A 21,354-nucleotide genomic window follows, 5' to 3' on the forward strand; every position below is an offset into this window, starting at 1 on the left:
TCCGAGATGCAACGCATTTGTTCGAGATCGTAAAGAAACATGGCGGTGGAAATCGAGTCAGCAGAGTAAGTATGACTATAATTGTATTGAATGACGCGTGTCATGCGTATATTTACTTTAATTTATAGACAAATCCAACCCAAACTATGTTTTGCACGACTCTTTTCACAAGCGTCAGGATGTTTTCCAAAATAGCGATTTTTTTGCAAACAGGCAATAACCGGCACGGAGACGCCGGCATTGTTTTGGAAGGATGCATGGCATTGAAGTTGCCTTGAATATTATGAATATGTTCTTTTCACTCTGATCAGAGTGACCACAACAACCTGATGCATGCATCACGTGTCATATCTGCCCTGATCTGCACGATAAATCTATTCATGATGAGTATTGTCTTATTTAATTCAGAAACCCCTTGTCAAAGGGGGATAACTGGCATATATTTTGATTTTAAGTCGTTAACCCACCGACATGCAGCGGAAACATGTATTATCTCTCACTATGCAAATTCCTTAACCCATAATTTGAAGGCAACAATGCAGTTTACTGGATGTAGTTTTTATTGCGCTAACTGACTCAGGCTGCTGGCTGTGGCTCTTATTTCACTGATCTTTCGGCCTGTCTCTACGATATTTAGGGTCAGTTTGTGTTTACCGCCACACTCAGCAATATACCAGCTATATGATGGTGGTCTGTAAATAATCAGGTTTGGACCAGAAAATCCAGTGATTGACAATATGAGCATTGGTCCATGCAAATGGGATATGATTTGGTTGGTTGGTTTGTTGTTTAACGCCACACTCAGCAATATTCTAGCTATATGACGGCGGTCTGTAAATAATTGAGTTTGAACCAGGCAATCCAGTGATTAATATCATGAGCATCGATCCACGCAATTTGGATCAATGACATGCATCAACCAAGTCAGCGAGCCTGACCACCCGATCCCATTAGTTGCCTTTTACGACAAGCATAGTCACCTTTTACGGCAAGCATGGGTTGCTGAAGACCTATTCTACCCTGGAATCTAAATGGAATATGATGAAATGCATCAACCAAGTCAGCCAGCCTGACTACTCGATTTTGGTACCTCTTTCTGTGCAAATGATCCTTCGGTTCTGTAGAATTTGAGGAAAATCCGAAAATTTGTATAAAGTTTAGAGTTTTGAAGAGAAAATTGCTACTGCATGAGCGCCTAAAGGTAAACAACCAAGTGCTGATCACATGGTAAACATGCACTAATTATTGATGATAGTGCCTGGGGTCATGTGATAAAGTGTTGGCTATCTAGATTAACTCATTAGCCTAGCCTGCCTAAAGCTTGCAACATGAGTTTACCCTTACCATTGTCCATGCATCTTCCTGAGGCAAGAGAGTTAACGGTCTTTAAAAGTCCAGTTTCCACCCTTGCCGAATGAGGCTGGAATTACTGGGCTCGGCCGTAGCGCCACCAGTGGCTATTACCAGTTATGTCCCTTCTAAGCCTCTCCTATGGACCAATCAGATTCCACCTCTCGTATCACTTGCGTTTGCTTCACACAAAATGTTGGGACCCAGTCAGGACGATCTGAATGATAATCAAGATCTATATTGTGATAAAACGGGTCTTACATCACGAAATGCATCAAATCACGTGAGCACCTTGACTAAAAACATGAAAAGATTTGGAAAATATCTGCTGACGAGTTGGCGGTGCACATGTTTTGCAAATACTGCAGTCGACCGAAATCCGCACGACAGTTTACGAACCGGATTTCAATTTCGGTGTTCAATTTTGATTGGACTATGCAGAGACTCGTTAGTCCAGCCACAATGTAACTCCATAATACCAGCCTAGTTCGGCAAGGGTGGAAACTGGACTTTTATAGTCAGTTAACTCTCTTGCCTCAGGAAGATGTTGTCCATGCAACACTAACTGAAATCCGAAAAAGTATGCACAGTATGATGTATCACAGCTGTTTTGAGTAAAGGTCCAAGTCCGTCAATGTTAAAGGTGAAGTATGTTTTTCTAGTGTCTGTTTAAGCAAAATATTTTAGATCATTGAGCACATTAACATGTACTATACAATCAACAGCAAAACTAAAGTTTCGCAAGGGCTGCCCAACCCTAAGACTCATGTAGGTGTTTTTGATTGGAAAGGGTTGTCAAACCCTAATATTCATAAAAGGTGCTTGACAGGAAAGGGTATCCAAGGACCAAGAATAAAATTTTGGTAACCTAGCTTAACAAAACTAACCCGCAAGGATCAAAGAGGTATGCCAGATCATAGAACCAGAGCCAATTAGAGCTATACGATATCCTCGGTAAACTGCATTCTTGTCATAATTTATTAACACAGTGACTATGTCTCTGTTTTCAAACGTGCAACTATTTACAAAGTCAGGACTGAAAATTGGCTCCATGCAAGAGAGCCCTTTAACTTGTACGTTTATCTGGATTCTAACAGGTCAACATTTTGTCTGTGTGTTTTGATATGTTTCATTTTGAAACTATCCATTTTCGAAGTTTTATAAGAAAATGATTGTGTTTCATTTCAGTGTTGTGAGGCTCATTGAGCAGTACCTGAAAGAAAACAACCTCCTGAGAACCCTCTCCATATTACAGGTAATGACAAATGTCCAGTACACTATAGCAGAGCTCCAGATAAGCTTTTGGTGTTGTGGGTATTTTACCCATGCATTTGAAAATCACTGGGTATCAGTAATTCTATATGGGTATTCAAATTTCTGTTACCCACTAGTTTTTACACATGTGGGTATTTAAGTTAAATATTTAAAGACGTAAATCTATTAACATTAGTTAAAAGATAGTATTTGTAAGAAAAGCTAAATAATCAATATTATAAAATGGCATGTAGAAACTTTGGTGAATGAGAACAATGCTTGAATTAACATGATTAATACCCTTGTGCTAATCCAAAAGTGACAAAAGGAAATTGTTGCAAACTACTGGATTGTGCATGCGCTGGAAATTCTAATCGAGGCAAAATCTGCTGCTTAGCGCTTGCCAATTAAGGGCAGATAAGTATGTTTCTAGACCCTATACATGTTTTTGACATAAAAGAAAATGCCTGGCTGCTATGTGGAAGCACAGACATAAGAAGCTGCGAGCCCAGTGACTAAAATCTTCAGGCCCTCTTATAAATAACTACGGCTTATTGTGACAAGTAAATTGAGATGTAAATTTACTGCAGGCCATAAGGACACATAGCTACAGGTCTGACACAAGATATACCTGCCCCAGCCTACAGGCTGGAACTTATTTTGAACACTGGACCGCCTCCGTGGTCTAGTGGTAGAGCGTCCGCCCGGAGAGTGGAAGGTCCCGGGTTCAATCCCCGGCCGCGTCATACCAAAAGACGTTAAAAGATGGTACTTGTTGTTACCCTGTCTGGCGCTCAGCATCAAGGGTTAAAGCAATGACTGGTCGGCTCGGAGTCGGTATACTGTGTCTGAGTGTGGTATTCATGTTAAACTGCGGCATGGTATCTCAGTGGGCTACCACTATAAATCGGCATCAGTCCGGTCTAGTTCAAGCAGCCACACACACACACACTTGCATGCACGTCGCTATATAAGTGCAATCATCTTGGACGCGACGTTAAACCCAATTTCACCTCACCTATTTCGAACACTGCACCTGATCGCTCAGATAAGGAACACATTCGCGACTTCATCCCTGACACAAAATCATAGGCAATCGTTGGGGGTTTTAAAATATGAAAAAGACATATTTGTGTCAACAAAGACAGGCAGTGGCAAATCACTTCCATGCGAAGGTGTACCAGTCGAGTGTGTTGATTTTGTGTAATTTTCTTCGACACGTGTGATAGTCCAATCATATAAAGCACAGGAAAGTGGGCTTGATCAAGCGCTTCACTGAGTACTGCGGACCGCACCCGTCTCGTGTACAAGAGACGGCAGAGCCGTCACACGTACACGTTACGTCTGCGACTGTTGATGTGGCAAGGGTGGAAACAAGACTTTAATGATAAGGCTAGTGGACGAGATGAGTAAAAATGCTGTCTAGAAAGATTTGCTGACAATAGTCCATACTATAACACTTAAATGTGCATACAATGATATAAAGAGGCAAATGGAGGCAAGTAGACTCACACGTTTTTTGCACAGACTAATTTTTTTTTTTTTTGTAGCTGTATTTTTTTAATCCAAACATAGATTGGTCAGGGTGCCGTTGTACAAAGCGATCTTAGCGCTAAGGTGATCGTAACTCCTTTACCTTAACATAGACTTACGACAGTCGTAGCGCTAAGGTTGTTTTGTACAACAGGACCCAGGCAAATAATAAAAATATCAAGCTGTGTATGTTTTATTTTCTGATTTGAGGTGTTGCCTCCCGTTGGCAAAGCATCATCTTTGTGCGTGTATTCTACAGTTGATGTAATCTGTTCCAGGAGGAGAGTGGGATCTCACTGAACACAGTAGACTCGGTGGACAGTTTTGTGAGTGACATTAACAGCGGTCACTGGGACACCGTGCTGCAGGCTATACAGACGCTAAAGCTGCCCGACAACAAGCTGATAGAGCTGTATGAACAGGTAGATAAGGACACTACAATATTGTCCATCAGTTAGAAACTAGCACTGGTCATAGAGCTGTATGAACAGGTAGATCAGGGCACAACAATATTGTCCCATCAGTTAGAAACTAGCACTGGTCATAGAGCTGTATGAACAGGTAGATAAGGACACAACAATACTGTCCATCAGTTAGAAACTATCACTGGTCATAGAGCTGTATGAACAGGTAGATAAGGACACTACAATACTGTCCATCAGTTAGAAACTAGCACTGGTCATAGAGCTGTATGAACAGGTAGATAAGGACACAACAATATTGTCCATCAGTTAGAAACTAGCACTGGTCATAGAGCTGTATGAACAGGTAGATAAGGACACAACAATATTGTCCATCAGTTAGAAACTAGCACTGGTCATAGAGCTGTATGAACAGGTAGATCAGGACACAACAATACTGTCCATCAGTTAGAAACTAGCACTGATCATAGAGCTGTATGAACAGGTAGATCAGGGCACAACAGTATTGTCCATCATTTAGAAACTAGCACTGGTCATAGAGCTGTATGAACAGGTAGATAAGGACACAACAATATTGTCCATCAGTTAGAAACTAGCACTGGTCATAGAGCTGTATGAACAGGTAGATAAGGACACAACAATATTGTCCATCAGTTAGAAACTAGCACTGGTCATAGAGCTGTATGAACAGGTAGATCAGGGCACAACAATACTGTCCATCAGTTAGAAACTAACACTAGCACTAGAACACAGCGCAGGAAGTTTCCACAACCTTTCAGGAATAAGAAGAGATAAGCAGTTAGTATGAGTCAGGATAAGTATTATTGAAATTTGTCATGGAAAGAAATACTCTTGAGCTGACTTATCCCTGTTTCTGTGATTATTTCAGATTGTCCTGGAGCTGATTGAGTTGCGTGAGCTGGGAGCTGCGAGGTCGCTGCTCCGTCAGACCGACCCCATGATCATGTTGAAGCACAACCAGCCGGACAGATACATCCATCTGGAGAACATGCTGTCCAGGTCCTACTTTGACCCCAGAGAGGTTGGTCCCCTTATTTATTAATATAAGGTGAGGTGAAATGGGGTTTAACGTCGCGTCCAAGATTATTGCACTTATATAGCGACGTGCATGCATGTGTGTGTGTGTGGCTGCTTGTACTAGTTTGGACTGATGCCAATTTTATAGTGCTAGCCCATTGAGATGCCATGCCGCAGTTTAACATGAATACCCCACTCAGACACAGTATACTGACTCCGAGCCGACCAGCCCTTGTTTTAGCCCCTTAATGCCGAGCACCAGACAGGGTAACAACAAGTACCATCTTTTAACATCTTTTGGTATGACCTGGCTGGGAATCAAACTCCGGACCTTCCGCTCTCCTGACAGATGCTCTACCACTAGACCACGGTGTCTTATTAACATAAGGTAGATTTATAAATCGCAAAGAACAATGACGAACAAAGCATGGTTTATTTCTTGATAAGACATTGTTCTGTCATGACGTCATTTCTGAAGATTCAAATATGTGCTCGAAACTTGATGACCCTCGTACATTGGACAACGTTATTTTTGAGAGGGAAGTGTCTAGTAAGTTGCTCCCATAGTTGGGCTATACAGATTAACACATCAAAAAGTGGGAGAAAAGATAATCCACGCTAAAGATAGTGAAAATATGCAGGAAATGCCAAACTAAACCGACCTGTTTGTAAAATGAAGTTGTCATATAGCTGGAATATTGCTGAGTGCAGTGTTAAACAACAAACAAACAAACACATGGAATATTATGAACATATGAATACATCTTTTATTGATGAGTATTCTTGTTGGCAGATACTATAATGATCACCTTTATAATTCTTCTTCCCCTTTTCCCCTTAGGCTTATCCAGAGGGACAAACAAAAGAAAAGCGACGTAATGCCATTGCAACAGCTCTCGCCGGGGAGGTGAACGTGGTACCACCGTCTCGTCTCCTGGCGTTGCTGGGTCAGGCCCTCAAGTGGCAGCAGCACCAGGGTCTTCTGCCTCCAGGTAGGCCAGTTCACATCCTCGTCAGATTTAGCAGCTGTCCACAAGATTGTATCTTAGGATTAAAATGTAAAAGAATTGGTTCTCAGTAGGCCAATTCGCATCCTCGTCAGATTTAGCAGCTGTCCACAAGATTGTATCTTAAGATTAAAATGTAAAAGAATTGGTTCTCAGGCAATGGCTATTGAAAATATAGTTGGGGCGGACAGTCTATTTCTTTTTTTTTGCTTGTTCAAACTACCATGTAACCAAATAGACAGTTGTGTACCAACAACCTGGGAAAGGGCCTCCCTACATAAACAAGCATGCAAATTCCTATTGCCGCCATGACCATAACATGGGGTACGCAGTAAAGCAGTGCGCATGTAAAGAGAAGTAACTGTGTGATATTTTCGATCGCATTGTTTTTAAGTATAAGGAATTTTTTTTTTTAAATGGAAATAAAAACGAAACGTGCAGTGGACTTTATGATGATGTGGGTGGTGCCAGAGAACCAAGACTACTATTTTTTTTAGCCACATGATCCAGGGCTCGATTCAGCTATGTAAAATATGTACATGTGCAACCAATTATTGAAATGTGCAACCTAATATTTATGTCTACATGCACCAAGTTCATGTCAAATATTTTAAGATTTGGGGCGGACTTACTTGTCGCCACAAATTCAACCATTGAACACACTCAATACTTGTAAACTTTATTTACCACATCACATCACTAACCCGACCCGTGAAGATTCCGGGGTAGAATAGGTCTTCAGCAACCCATGCTTGCCATAAAAGGCGACTATGCTTGTCGTAAAAGGCGACTAACGGGATCGGGTGGTCAGGCTCGCTGACTTGGTTGATGCATGTCATTGATCCCAATTGCGTGGATTAATGCTCATGATATTAATCACTGGATTGTCTGGTCCAGACTCAATTATTTACAGACCACCGTCATATAGCTTGAATATGGCTGAGTGTGGCACTAAACAACAAACAAACAAACAAACAAACAAACAAACAAACAAACATCACTAACCCCTGTCTTCTGTGTAATATGTCATACTTTCTTATGAATGACATCATCAAACTGTGAGCACATGTTCCTATTGCATTTTGCAGCAATGTGTCATTAATTGATGTGACACTGGTTACAAACCTGCCTATGTTTCAACTCTGATAAATTTATGGGACCAGGGTGCAACCTTGTTTTGTTCTGTGCAACCTGGTTTTGTTTTGTGCAACTTGGTTTTCATGTCGATATGCACCTGGTGCAATTTACATAATTTTCCTTCAATCGAGCCTCGCCATCTGATAATACCATTGTCCTCTATTCCAGCTACAACTATTATTGTGTTCCCAGGGCCACAGTCCACATTTAAGTATCTACCCTATTTTATTTGATAATACATACATGATCCTTTATTTCAGGAACAACTATTGATGTTTTCCGAGGCAAGGCTGCAGTCAAGGAACAGGAAGAGGAGAAATATCCCACACAGCTCAGCAAGACAATCAAGGTAGGCATCTTTTCATAGCCCTAATGGGGCAGTGGGGTAGCCTAATGGTAAAGGCGTTCGCTTGTCATTGCTAAAGGCCCGGGTTCGATTCCCCACATGGGCACAATGTGTGAAGCCATTTTCTGGTGCCAATATTGCTGGAGAATTGCTAAAAGTGGTGTAAAATCCAACTTACTCATTCATTACCCGATTGTAAGTGTCACTGAGTCCCAAGTGATGAAAGGGAGATAACTCTCATCCTTAGTTGTAATTATTCTGTAACACCACACTCAGCAATATTCCAGCTATATGATGGTGGTCTGTAAATAAACGAGTGGACCAGACAACACAGTGACTGACATCATGAGCATCGATCCACGCATTTGGGATACGATGACATGCATCAACCAAGTCAGCGAGTCTGACCACCTGAACCCGTTAGTCTCCTCTTATGACAAGCATAGTCCCCTTTCATGTCAAGCATGGGTTACTGAAGGCCTATTCTATCCCGGATCTTCACGGGTCACAATTACACATGAATCAGATTGATGTTATTGTGAAACGGAGCCCTGGTTTGCTTGCTAGTTTGTTTAACGACCCACTCGGCAATATTCAGACCACCTGATCCCGTTAGTCGCCCTTTATGACAAGCATAGTCTCCATTTGCTGAAGATTTGCTATTCTAACCCATCTTCCCGAGGCAAGTGAGTTAACTGACTATAAAAGTCCAGTTTCCACCCTTGCCAAACTAGGCTGGTATTATGGAGCTACATTTTGGCTGGGCTAACGAGTCTATGCATAGTCCAATCAAAATCACGCACCGAAATCGAAATCCGGTTTGTAAAATGTTGTGCAGATTTCTGTCGATTGCAGGATTTGCAAAGCATGTGCACCGCCAACTCGTTGTCGACAGATATTTTCCAAGTCTTTTCATGTTTTTAATCATGGTGCTCTCGCGATTTGATGTACTTCGCTATGTTAGACCCGTTTTATCACAATATAGATCTTGATTATCAATCAGATCGTTTTGACTGGGCGCCACCATTTTGTTTGTAACAAATGCAAGTGATACGAGAGGTGGAATCTGATTGGTCCATAGGAGAGGCTAAGAAGGAACATAACTCGTAATAGCCACTGGTGGCGCTACGATCGAGCCCAAGAATTCCAGCCTAGTTTGGCAAGGGTGGAAACTGGACTTTTAAAGTCAGTTAACTCTCTTGCCTCGGGAAGATAATTCTAACCTGATTCTTCATGGGTATGTAAAGACTAAGTAGTGACTGTCTTATGGCTATGTCTGATGCATGTGTTACAGTTTGGTCAGAAGGCCCATGTGGAGTGTGCAAGGTTTTCCCCCGATGGTCAGTACCTTGTGACTGGGTCTGTGGACGGCTTTATCGAGGTGTGGAACTTCACTACCGGCAAGATCAGGAAGGATTTGAGATATCAAGCACAGGTGAGCTTCAAGTTTGCACTGGGAGCACAGGTGCTCCAGTCATCTAAACGTTTGCAATTTGTTGTGCAGAGTTGTGTCCCTTAGGCATGCCAGAAACCAATGATTGTTGGATGATTACCATATTCACCCTGCTTCTATTTCTCGGATTGTCAGCACCATACTTATATCACCTCATTTATGCTAATAACCTCTCAAACTTTGGCAGGGTATCCCTCTGCAGCTGTCATGGACACATGTGGCTCAGTGTTAAAGGCTGATGCTTTTTTAGGTTCATGATGTTAAATTTTTCTTCAGTTACATGGTGACATAACCATATTTACTTCAATCCGAAAATGTTGGTTCCCTTTACAACATGAATGGATTCAGGGACTGTTACTCTAAGTTTGTATGTTTTATGTACTTATCTCTCTCTTTTTCTAATCCATCAAAGCTGGGATAGCAGATTAAAATAGATTTGAACTATCTTTATTTTATTTCATTATCGTTGGTATCGTTTGGCTGTGGTCGGACAAATCAGTAAATCAAGGTGATACCTGATGGTGTTAATGGCAGTGCTTCCTGCTTCATGAGACCGCCTCCGTGGTCCAGTGGTAGAGCGTCCACCCGGAGAGCAGAAGGTCCGGAGTTCGATCCCTGACCGCGTCATACCAAAAGACGTTAAAAGATCGTACTTTTTGTTACCCTGTCTGGGGCTCCGCATTAAGGGGTTAAAACAACTACTGGTCGGCTCGGAGTCAGTAAACTGTGTCTGAGTGGGGTATTCATGTTAAACTGCGGCATGGTATCTCGGTGAGCTAGCACTATAAATCGGCATCAGTCTGGACTAGTACAAGCAGCCACACACACACACACACACGTGCATGCACGTCGCTATATAAGTGCAATAATCTTGGACGCGACGTTAAACCCCATTTCACCTAACCTTCACTTCCTGCTTCAGGATAACTTCATGATGATGGATGATGCAGTGTTGTGTATGAGCTTCAGCAGGGACTCTGAGATGCTGGCTACCGGGGCCCAGGATGGAAAGATAAAGGTGAGTATCTCACTCTGTGTCAGTTGGAGGGGCACGGCTGGCCCAGTCGTCTAAGGCACCGCAATTTGCTGTGCAGAATTGCGTCCCTTGGGCATGCCAGAAACCTGTGATTATGGGTTTGAGTGAGTGAGTATGGTTTTACGCTGCTTTTAGCAATATTCCAGCAATAACACGGCAGTGAACACCAGAAATGTGCTTCACACATTGTACCTACCCATGTCGGGAATCGAACCTGGGACTTCGGTGTGACGAGCGAACGCTTTAACCACTACACTACCTGCCCCTTTTTTGGTTCGAATCCCGATTCGCCACATGTTTCTAGGTTTGTCAGTACCATACCTGAGTCCGTGGGTTTCACCAAGTGGTAAACGTCTGACACTGCACTACTTAAGGCTTTCCTCCCACATTAAGCTGACTCACCGTGATATAACTGGAATACTGTTAAAAGCGACGCTCTACCCAACTAACTCACTCACTCACTCACTCACTCACTCACTCACTCACTCACTCACTCACTCACTCACTCACTCACTCACTCTGTGTCAGTTTACGACTTTAGGTTGACAGGTGGACTAAGATGTGTCTCCCTCACTCTGAGAGTTTAGCAGGAAGGGTAGATAAAGATGAGTCTCACTGTCTCTCAGTCTGAGACTTTAGCAGGACAAGTAAATCAGGGCGCCATGTTGGCCACTGACAGTATTTTGTGGGAGGCAATGGAAAGGATGTGGTGGGCAGACCTATTCTACCCCGGATCTTCACGGGCTGTGACCATGTTGAGCAATATTTACTTTAGTATGTAGAAAATAGGATCTGCATGTACAATCAGGGTCAGTCACTGTCAAACACTTTGGCTCCCAATGTATCGCAATATGTATCACGCTACAGATACCAGTATCACAATATATAGCAGTCCTAATGTTTTGGCAATACAGAGTCCTAATCATGGCTTAGTGACTACTGTGTCTGACTTCAGGTGTGGAAGATCCTGACTGGCCAGTGTCTCCGGAAGTTTGAGAAGGCACACAACAAGGGCGTGACCTCCATCACCTTTGCCAGGGACAACAGCCAGCTCCTCAGTGCTTCCTTTGACCAGACCATCAGGTACGTGGTTCTCATCAATATTCATCCCAACCAGTTTTTGAACATTTAGATGAAAATGTATTAGATATTTACTGTACTTTTGGCTAGGTTATATTTTGTGTAGACCACCTCTGTGGTGTAGTGGATAATGTGTCTGCCCTGAGAACGAAGATCGTATTTGGTTGGTCATAACAAAAGGTGTTAAAAGATGGTTCTTGTTGTTGCTCTGCCTGGTAGCAAGAAGAAAACAAAAGAAGGATTGGTCGGCTCAGAGTCAGTTTACTATGTCTTAATGGGTTATCCATGTTAGCACCATAAAACCGGCATTAAGTCTAGAGTTGTACCAATGCACACTCTATGTAAGTCCAATAATCTTGAACATGATTAAACTCCTTTCAACACCTTACAAGAGGGCATGGGTTACCCAGTCCTCTAAGGCACCAGGATTCACTGCAGAGTTGTATCCCTCGGGAACACCAGAAACCTATGATTGTGGGTTTGAGTCCCGGTTCGCTCCGATTATGTTTCAAGGTTTGTCAGCACCATACCCGTGCTTGTGGGTTTCACCGAAGTGGTAAACGTCTAAGACCTGCATCACTTCAGGCTTTCCTCCCACATTAAGCAGACACGCTGTGATATAACTGGAATACTGTTAAAAGCGGCGTTAAACCCAAACTCACTCACTTACTCATCACCTTACATTGTGTAAGTGTAAATTTGTTTATTTGTTTTCAGAGTACATGGTTTGAAATCAGGTAAAACGCTGAAGGAGTTCAGAAGCCACACGTCATTTGTTAACGATGCAGTGTTCACACCTGATGGCCATCATATTATCAGGTAACTTGACCCTAGCTCTCTTGTTTTCTTCGTCAATTTAATGTTGCAAATGTGTTGTTAATAAGTCGCCATCATGTTCAATACTGCCGAGGATCATTGTGTTGACAGCGTCTATAGATCAGTAAGATATATTGAAGTACATATTATACATTGTTATGTATGCTGCTAAGGAGATAAACACACTGTGTTTTTCATGTAGAGCAAGGTTACCTGTATATTTAACCTGGAACTTTGTAAGCTAACATGAGGTGGGCACTCCTTAAGAAAACTAAGCAAGACTTGCAAAGATTTTGTTTTACACCGCATGTCGCTATTATGACGTCATATCGCTTGTGGTGACTCGAAAGATATGACATCACAGTAGTATTTAGAAAAGCACCAAATAGCAAGCTGCCTGTTGTCCTCATACATTCTCTTTGTAGATTTCGATACTTTTTTTCTGTGTGAAATGTACCGGTATTGCCACACATCCTTTGAATATTGTAGTAACCTCAACTTTGGATTTTGTAGCCTATAAGTGTATGTATATAGTTATTTAGATATGCCTACCGACAGTCACTGTAAAAGAAATACTATTCTGCTAATATTAGCTTCTGCAGTGATGTGGCCATCAAATGGGCTGTTTCAAGCAGAGGGGGTTTATTGTGATTTGGTACTTCTGATTGACCAATCAAAATCGAGTATTTTCCAAATTCATGGGAGAATTTCAGTTTTGTGGTGGAGAAACTTGATAACTACATATAGTGAAATTGATGTACATTGTATATAAATAAAACTGTTACATATATTTTACATCGAGTACATAACTTATATAGTACTGCCCACTGTAGGACAGTAAGCTGTCCAAACAAAACACAAAATAGTATCCTTTGAGGGATAAAAAATAATTCGAAAAAAAATTAGAAATGAAAACAATGAACTTGCCCTTAGCTAAGTCTGAGGTTCATTAATTCAAGATTTACAGTCTCTGCCCTGAGAGTGGAAGGTCTCTTACACATGCAAACTCAGTTGTTAACATGGATTGCTGACAACCTGCATTTACCAACATGGACGTCTCCCCTCTCCTAGAAATCTCTGAATAAAAACACGATATATTCAACAGATACTGATGACAAAAACATCTGGTAATATCGAGCAGTATTACAGGAGAAAGTTCTACATGCAATATATCATCCTCAGTTATCCAGTGTGTCGCCATTCTATAATTGAAATAACAAACAAGTCAACATTATGTAATCAGAATGCAGCTTTCTCGACGTGGTTTACAGCACGAGTTCAAATGGCGATATTCATTCCTGACAACGTTTTAAAGATATTTTGACAAAGTTCTTGATTCACAGTGAACAAAATATAATCCTGGAATGCCTAGAAGATGGTGGTACTTCCCACGGGCTGTGAAAAGTCTCTTCTGTTTCAAATGTTATCCGTCAAAACGAGAGATAGACAATGTCTAGCATTCAGAGTCTGTCGTACAGTTCATAACTGTTGTTCAGAATGCCCCATGTTAACCTTTTCGAGGCTGCTTGACTATAAGACACATACAGACTTTCTCTTCCTCGATCTCGTGTGCAAAACTCTGATTGGTTGGATGAAAGGTAGTTCTGACTTGGCCTGTAATTGGATGTTCTCAGATCTTTGTGTAGCAGTAGACATTCTCTGACCTATTTTTAAATATATTTCCACTATTTATCATCAGTGGAGTTGTTTAATTTCTGGGCAAAATTATTGAAATGATTGAATACACATCAGTGATGGAAATTAAGCATGCAAGTCAATTGGCCCTTCCATAACCCTAATGTTGAATGTCAAAGATTGGGGAAGTCACTGATCTATTAAATACAAAATCTTACCCACCTGCAGATACAGGTTGGTTGGAAAGGGATTGGTGTGTTTTAAGACTTGGCAATTCGAGTTTAGGTATCCAGAGTTCCAGATAACCTTTTGAGCAATTGCGTTTTTACTCGAAGGTTTCTATTTTAATTGGGTTATTACATTTTTCATTGGGTAACCAATATTTTTTTCACTCATCTATTCACTATTTTAATTGTTTTTTCCAAAAATGAGTAGGCTTTTGAGATTTAAAAAAAATGTAATAATGTTTGAGATGTATATAACGGTTCTATATATAGGCTCAGAAAGTTAATTAGCTCATTTTGTGTCTGAAATTAGCTCCGTTTTACGCATGCTGAAAAAGCTTCATTTGGGTATTTACGCGTGCTGTCTTCAAACAATTGAGTTTTTCATTTAATGCATGCGTTTCTGTACGGAAGTTAATTGAAAGTAAATGGGTTTTGAATAGTTTTGGGAGGGTATTTTATGCAAAAACATGCTTATCTGTACTTCTGCTATAGTGGCAAACCCCAAGGACCCTGCCCTAACTTAGTTTCCAACACCATACATCTTCTCTGTTGAAGTCCAGTTATTTCACCCTGACATTTTCAGTGCAAGTTCTGACGGTACAGTGAAAGTGTGGAATGTCAAGTCAACAGAGTGCCAGAGCACCTTTAAGTCCCTCGGGGGTACAACCGGTACCGACATCACAGTGCACAGCGTCCACCCGCTGCCCAGAAATGTAGAGCAGTTCATTGTGTGTAACAGATCCAACACTGTCGTCATCATGAACCTGCAGGGCCAGGTATGTAGGCTGTGGGAGATCAAACGCTTATCCAGTAGTGCACAGGGATATCAGACTCAAGCATGCCGAAATAGTTCAAGAGCTGCCGATTGTTCTGGCTATTTTATGTGCACATTTTGATTACAGGTTCATGGTTTTAGGGGACACACAAACGTGCGTCCAGTATACGCAAATGTACAGAATGGAAGCTAAAAAATATATACTGCATCCCAAGGGACATCTTCCCGAGGCAGGGCGGTCAGGTAGCCTTGTGCTTAAAGCGTTTGCTCGTTACGCCGAAGATTCGGGTTCGATCCCCGACATGGGTACAATGTGTGAAGCCAATTTCTGGTGTCCCCCGCCGTGATATTGCCGGAATATTGCTAAAAGAGGCGTAAAACCATACTCACTCCCTCTTCCCGAGGCAAGAGAGTTAACTGACTATGAAAGTCCAGTTTCCACCCTTGCCGGACTAGGCTGGTATAAGGGAGTTACATTTTGGCCGGACTAATGAGTCTATGCATAGTCCAATCAAAATCGCGTTATGAAATTAAAATCCGGTGTGTAAACTGTCTTTCAGATTTCGTTCGATTGCAGGATTTGCAAAGTATGTGCACCACCAACTCGTTTTCAGCAGATATTTTCGAAACCTTTTCATGTTTTAATCCAGGTGCTCGCATGATTTAATGCACTTCACGATGTAAGACCCGTTTTATCACAATATAGATCTTGATTATCGAGCAGATCGTCTTGACTGGACGCTGCCATTTTGTTTGAAATGGCCCATAGGAGAGGCTTAGAAGGGACATAACTCGTTATAACCACTGGTGGCGCTACGGTCGAGCCCAGGAATTCCGGCCTAGTTCGGCAAGGGTGGAAACTGGACTTTTAAAGTCAGTTAACTCTCTTGCCTCGGGAAGATGCCAAAGGGACATGTAATGTTCATTGTTCCTACAGCACATCAAGAGAAGTGGTAAATGTCTGAGACCTGCATCACTTCGGGCTTTCCTCCCACATTAAGCTGACACGCCGAGATTTAACTGGAATACTGTTAAAAGCGGCTTTAAACCCAACTCACTCACTCACTCAAAATGGATTGTGAATTCTTGGCTCAGAATCAGCAGGGAGAACAATAGTGTGACATCATCATGGTTTCAATATTGTTAGTCCTGTCTCATGAGAAAATTGTTTTTTGTTTGCCATGGGTCGTTGCTCATAACGTCAATGACTGGTTTATGAGATGTGATTACTTTCAGGCCACCATGATCTAGCTTGAAATACCAAACCAACAAATTCTGTATGTGAATCAAGTTTGTATCATTATATTGATCGATGTATGCTACTTCCAGATTGTGCGTAGTTTCTCCAGTGGTAAGCGAGAGGGTGGAGACTTTGTGTGTGCGTCGCTGTCCCCCCATGGGGAGTGGATATACTGCGTGGGGGAGGACATGGTGCTCTACTGCTTCAGTGTTACCACAGGGAAGCTCGAGAGAACTCTCACAGTGAGTAGATGAACCTCTGGGGTGATCCCAGCTTAGAATAGGTCCTTGATTAGTTGTGTAAAGAGATTGAAACAGCTTAAACAATACACACAGCATCCCCTGTGGTGATCCTGGCTTAGAATAGGCCCTTGATTGGTTGTATAAAGAGATTGAAACAGCTTAAACAATACACACAGCATCCCCTGTGGTGATCCTGGCTTAGAATAGGCCCTTGATTGGTTGTATAAAGAGATTGAAACAGCTTAAACAAGGCACACAGAAGCTCCTGTAGGTATCCCAGCTTAGAATAGGTCCTTGATTGGTTGTATAAAGAGACTGAAACAGCTTAAACAACACACACAGCAGCCTGTGTGGGGATCCCAGCTTAGAATAGGTCCTTGATTGGTTGTATAAAGAGATTGAAACAGCTTAAGAAACACACACAGCAGCCCCTGTAGGGATCCCAGCTTAGAATAGGTCCTTGATTGTTTGTATAAAGATGTTGAAAACGCTTAAACAACACACATAGCAGCCACTGTGGGGATCCCGGCTTAGAATAGGTCCTTGATTGGTTGTATAAAGAGATTGAAACAGCTTGAACAACACACACAGCAGCCCCTGTGGTGATCCCAGCTTAGAATAGGTCCTTGATTAGTTGTATAAAGAGATTGAAACAGCTGAAACAACACACACAGCAAACCCTGTGGGGATCCCAGCTTAGAATAGGTCCTTGATTGGTTGTATAAAGAGATTGAAACAGCTTAAACAACACACACAGCAGCCCCTGATGGGATCCCAGCTTAAAATAGGTCCTTGATTGGTTGTATAAAGATGTTGAAACAGCTTAAACAACACACACAGCAGCCCCTGTGGTGATCCCAGCTTAGAATAGGTCCTTGATTGGTTGTATAAAGAGATTGAAACAGCTTGAACAACACACACAGCAGCCCCTGTGGTGATCCCAGCTTAGAATAGGTCCTTGATTAGTTGTATAAAGAGATTGAAACAGCTGAAACAACACACACAGCAAACCCTGTGGTGATCCCAGCTTAGAATAGGTCCTTGATTGGTTGTATAAAGAGATTGAAACAGCTGAAACAACACACACAGCAGCCCCTGATGGGATCCCAGCTTAAAATAGGTCCTTGATTGGTTGTATAAAGATGTTGAAACAGCTTAAACAACACACACAGCAGCCCCTGTGGGGGTCCCAGCTTAGAATAGGTCCTTGATTGGTTGTATAAAGAGATTGAAACAGCTTAAACAACACACATAGCAGCCACTGTGGGGATCCCAGCTTAGAAGTTGTAAGAGGCGACTAAAGGGATTGGGTGATCAGGCTCACTGACTTTGTTGATGCATTTCATCGTATCCCCATTGCGTGAATTGATGCTCATGATGTCAGTCACTGGATTGTCTGGTCCAGACTTGATTATTTACGGGTCTCCGTCACATAGCTGGAATATTGCTGAGTGCGGCGTTAAACAACAAACAGACAAACAAATATTACATTGTAGCTGAGTGAAAAACAACATATGATATAATTAATATAAGTGTAATCTAAAACTTGTTTCAGGTTCATGAAAAGGACGTGATTGGCATCTGTCATCATCCTCATCAAAACTTGATATCAACATATTCCGAGGATGGACTTCTGAAAATGTGGAAACCTTGATCTGGGTGTCGACTGTGTATCTGTTCTCCGAGCTGGGGAGATTTCCAATTTCAATGACGCCTTGTTAACAGGAACTGTGACTGCTTGCTTTAGCATTCGCAACAACACAATGAGATGTCCAATCGGCTGGGCAGATTCTGTGATTGACATCAGAAAGCTGTTTCTGTTATTTTTAAATGACACTATGGATCATGAAACTTCAGACAAATATTCCACGTCATTTCGGAAAGTTTGAATTGTCTTAATATATATTCATGTATTTCTGAAAAATATGGTCCAAATTTAGTCCTTTTGTCACTTAACTGGCCAGAGTGTATGTATCAAAACCATATGCATGGCTGAAATATGCTCAGTATCAAAGACATCATTCAGTCAGTCGACTTGAAGTAAGATGTGCCAAAATACTATCAATATACATTTTATCATTCATCTGTAAACATCAAAACTGAAATGATGGTTGTTGGGGGTATGTACTAATTAATGGTATCATCATGATTTGGATTACTGGTTAGAATCAGCAGGAAATAATCATTTAAGAAAGAAAGTAGGAAGCGTCTTATGACGAGGAAAATATAATTATGTGCAGACTGTAATTGAATATACTCATAAAATAGACCAGCATGTCTTATGGAAGAAACAGATACAAGCCTATTACACAAAGTGATCTTAGCGCTAAGGTGGTCGCAGCTCCCATACTTTAACATAGGCCTGTGATCTTTGTGGCGCTAAGATCGCTTTGTTTTACAAGGCCATGGTCATAATCTTGAGACCTTTTGACCAAGTTTTCTGAACCAAATGAGTGTCCAAGTTAGAAATAAGGTTTGATTGCAATAAACTTGCTATGACAAACTGAGCTATTAATCACTCATCGTGCATAGTATGTCTCTTGTCGCTCATACAGCCCCCATCTTACGTCATATTACTCCTTGCATTATATGGATTGCCCTGAGATCAGTGGGCGTGTTACCTGCAATTCATAGTAGGTTGTTGGTTATTAGTGTCTTTGTGGCCGATACATTGATGACATTGGTGGCTCCTGATAGGTAGAACTTATAGAAAACTTATCCTTCACTATGGAATTGACTTGAAGGTGATAGATTTCCTCTTATTGAAGACACAAAATATGAGTTCTCATTCTGTCAGAGCTGCCAACTTGAGTACAGTGGTAATTATTTACTGATCACAGGAGATTATTCAGGAAACATTTTGATATAGACATACCGTATTCGACATAATAAGCGCCCTGCTCTACTAAGCGCCCACGGCGATATTTGCTAATATATTGGCTAGTGAACAATCCCAATTAGCACCCCTTCTGATTGATCAATGTACACAAGACTTATTTATTTGCATATAATACGCATTCGAGTGTTATAACGCCCTTAATTATGGGCAATTAAATTCTGGAAAAATATATCTGTCGTATATAAACATTTCATGCTGTCAGCCAAAACAACAAAATTTATCTTTCAACTCTGTTTTTTTTTTTCACCAAAATAATATTCTAATACGAGCCCCTATTTCTAATTTTTGAGAGAGCCCTGGGCTATTATTACGTCAAATACAGTAAGTTGTAACTTCAAAGACCTTCATCCCTGTCCATCTCCAGATGTTGCTGATATCATTAGCTTTTTACCATCATGGGACAATAAACTATTGAATGGACCAAATGTTGTGTTTAATGTAAAGTACCTGATACCAATCCAAGCACCCAGTCGGAATCAAGTCTACTAGAACAGTTTTCATTCCAGGGGATTCTAGGTTAGAATATGTCCCCAGCAACCTATTCTGGTAGGAAGAGGTAACTAAATGGATATGGTGGTCAGACTTGGTGACTTGCTCGATTGTGTGTCATTGTTCCCAAATGGGTAGAATAGGTCTTCAGCAACCCATGCTTGCCGTAAAAGGCGACAATGCTTGTCGTAAGAGGCGACAAACGGATCAGGTGGCCAGACTCGCTGACTTGGTTGATGCATGTCATCGATCCCCATTGCGCGGATCGATGCTCATGATATCAGTCACTGGATTGTCTGGTCCAGACTCGATTATTTACAGACCGCCCTCATATAGCTGGAATATTGCTTAGTGCAGCGTAAAACAACAAACCAACCAACCACAATACTGATCCTTGGATTTTCTAGTCCAGGCTCGACTGCTTACAGGCCGTTGTCCCATTGCTGAGGACAATTGTTACGTTCAAGTTTTTTATCTTTGCAATATGTTGTTGGTGCAGAGGCAGGTCACTCAGTGTGCAAGAAACCTAGATTCGACCTGATTTTGTTTCTTGCCTTGTGAACACCAGCCAGGTGCCTGTGGTTCTTAACCACCATACCGCGCTCCTGGGTTACATCAATGTGGTTAAGTCTTTCTGGCTTTCCTCCCACATCAAGCTGACACGCAGTGATATAACTGAAATATTGTTCAGTGCTGCCTTAAGCCCAACCTACTGGATCATTATTGAGGTCTAGAAGTGTTTCCAAATCTCCAACAAAAGAAGCACGTACGTTTGACAACTTTATTACCGATAATAAGAACAGACAGCATTTTTAACAAATTAATGTCAAAATATGTAATTATCCAAGTGTGGTGTGTGCAGTGGCGAAGATCCTTTGAAATATTAGTGATAGAAGCTTAATCTCATGATGCACACATTTCTGTACAATGATTGCTCCCTGATAGCCTTTACCGGGATTGATTGGGGAAGCGCCAGCGCCCTTTTGAGTGTCAGGGAGCAATAGTTTTCCTTACAGCGATTCTAACATTTGGAAGTATATGGTTACAGTTACAACTATTACTATGAAAGACGATGGTAGCTGCAATGTACTATCTATTCATGCTTTTAAGTTCATATCTCTATATGTACCAGATTTTCTTTCATTTTGTTGGATTACAATGAACTGAAGTAAGATATACCATGTTGATATATCATCATATTTATACTACTCAAAAGAAGTTAAGGATCACCTGATTCTTTCATATTACAATAGTTAATCTCTCATGCCATGACAGATTAACTTTACCAATATGAAAGAATCGGGTGATCCATAATTTCTTTTGAGTAGTATACAAAGGTAACTGATTTTAATAATTTTTAGTTTAGAGTATCAGT

At 41.4% G+C, this 21,354-nt stretch overlaps 1 protein-coding gene across 1 annotated transcript; it reads left to right on the forward strand.

Annotated features, from left to right (window-relative positions):
• The first annotated feature begins 21 nt into the window (after positions 1–21).
• LOC139460654 (WD40 repeat-containing protein SMU1) lies at positions 22–19,903 on the forward strand. Its single transcript, XM_071242126.1, has 13 exons — positions 22–65; positions 2,539–2,605; positions 4,416–4,559; positions 5,449–5,601; positions 6,439–6,589; positions 8,002–8,090; positions 9,382–9,522; positions 10,463–10,558; positions 11,532–11,659; positions 12,374–12,475; positions 14,918–15,110; positions 16,439–16,591; positions 18,147–19,903. The coding sequence occupies exons 1-13, from the start codon at positions 40–42 to the stop codon at positions 18,243–18,245; spliced, it is 1,542 nt and encodes a 513-aa protein (XP_071098227.1). The 5' UTR covers positions 22–39; the 3' UTR covers positions 18,246–19,903.
• The last annotated feature ends 1,451 nt before the right edge of the window (positions 19,904–21,354 follow it).

The sequence above is a fragment of the Haliotis cracherodii genome, unplaced genomic scaffold, assembly GCF_022045235.1.
Source record: "Haliotis cracherodii isolate W230 unplaced genomic scaffold, xgHalCrac1.p SCAF_14, whole genome shotgun sequence".
Lineage (NCBI taxonomy): Eukaryota > Metazoa > Mollusca > Gastropoda > Lepetellida > Haliotidae > Haliotis > Haliotis cracherodii.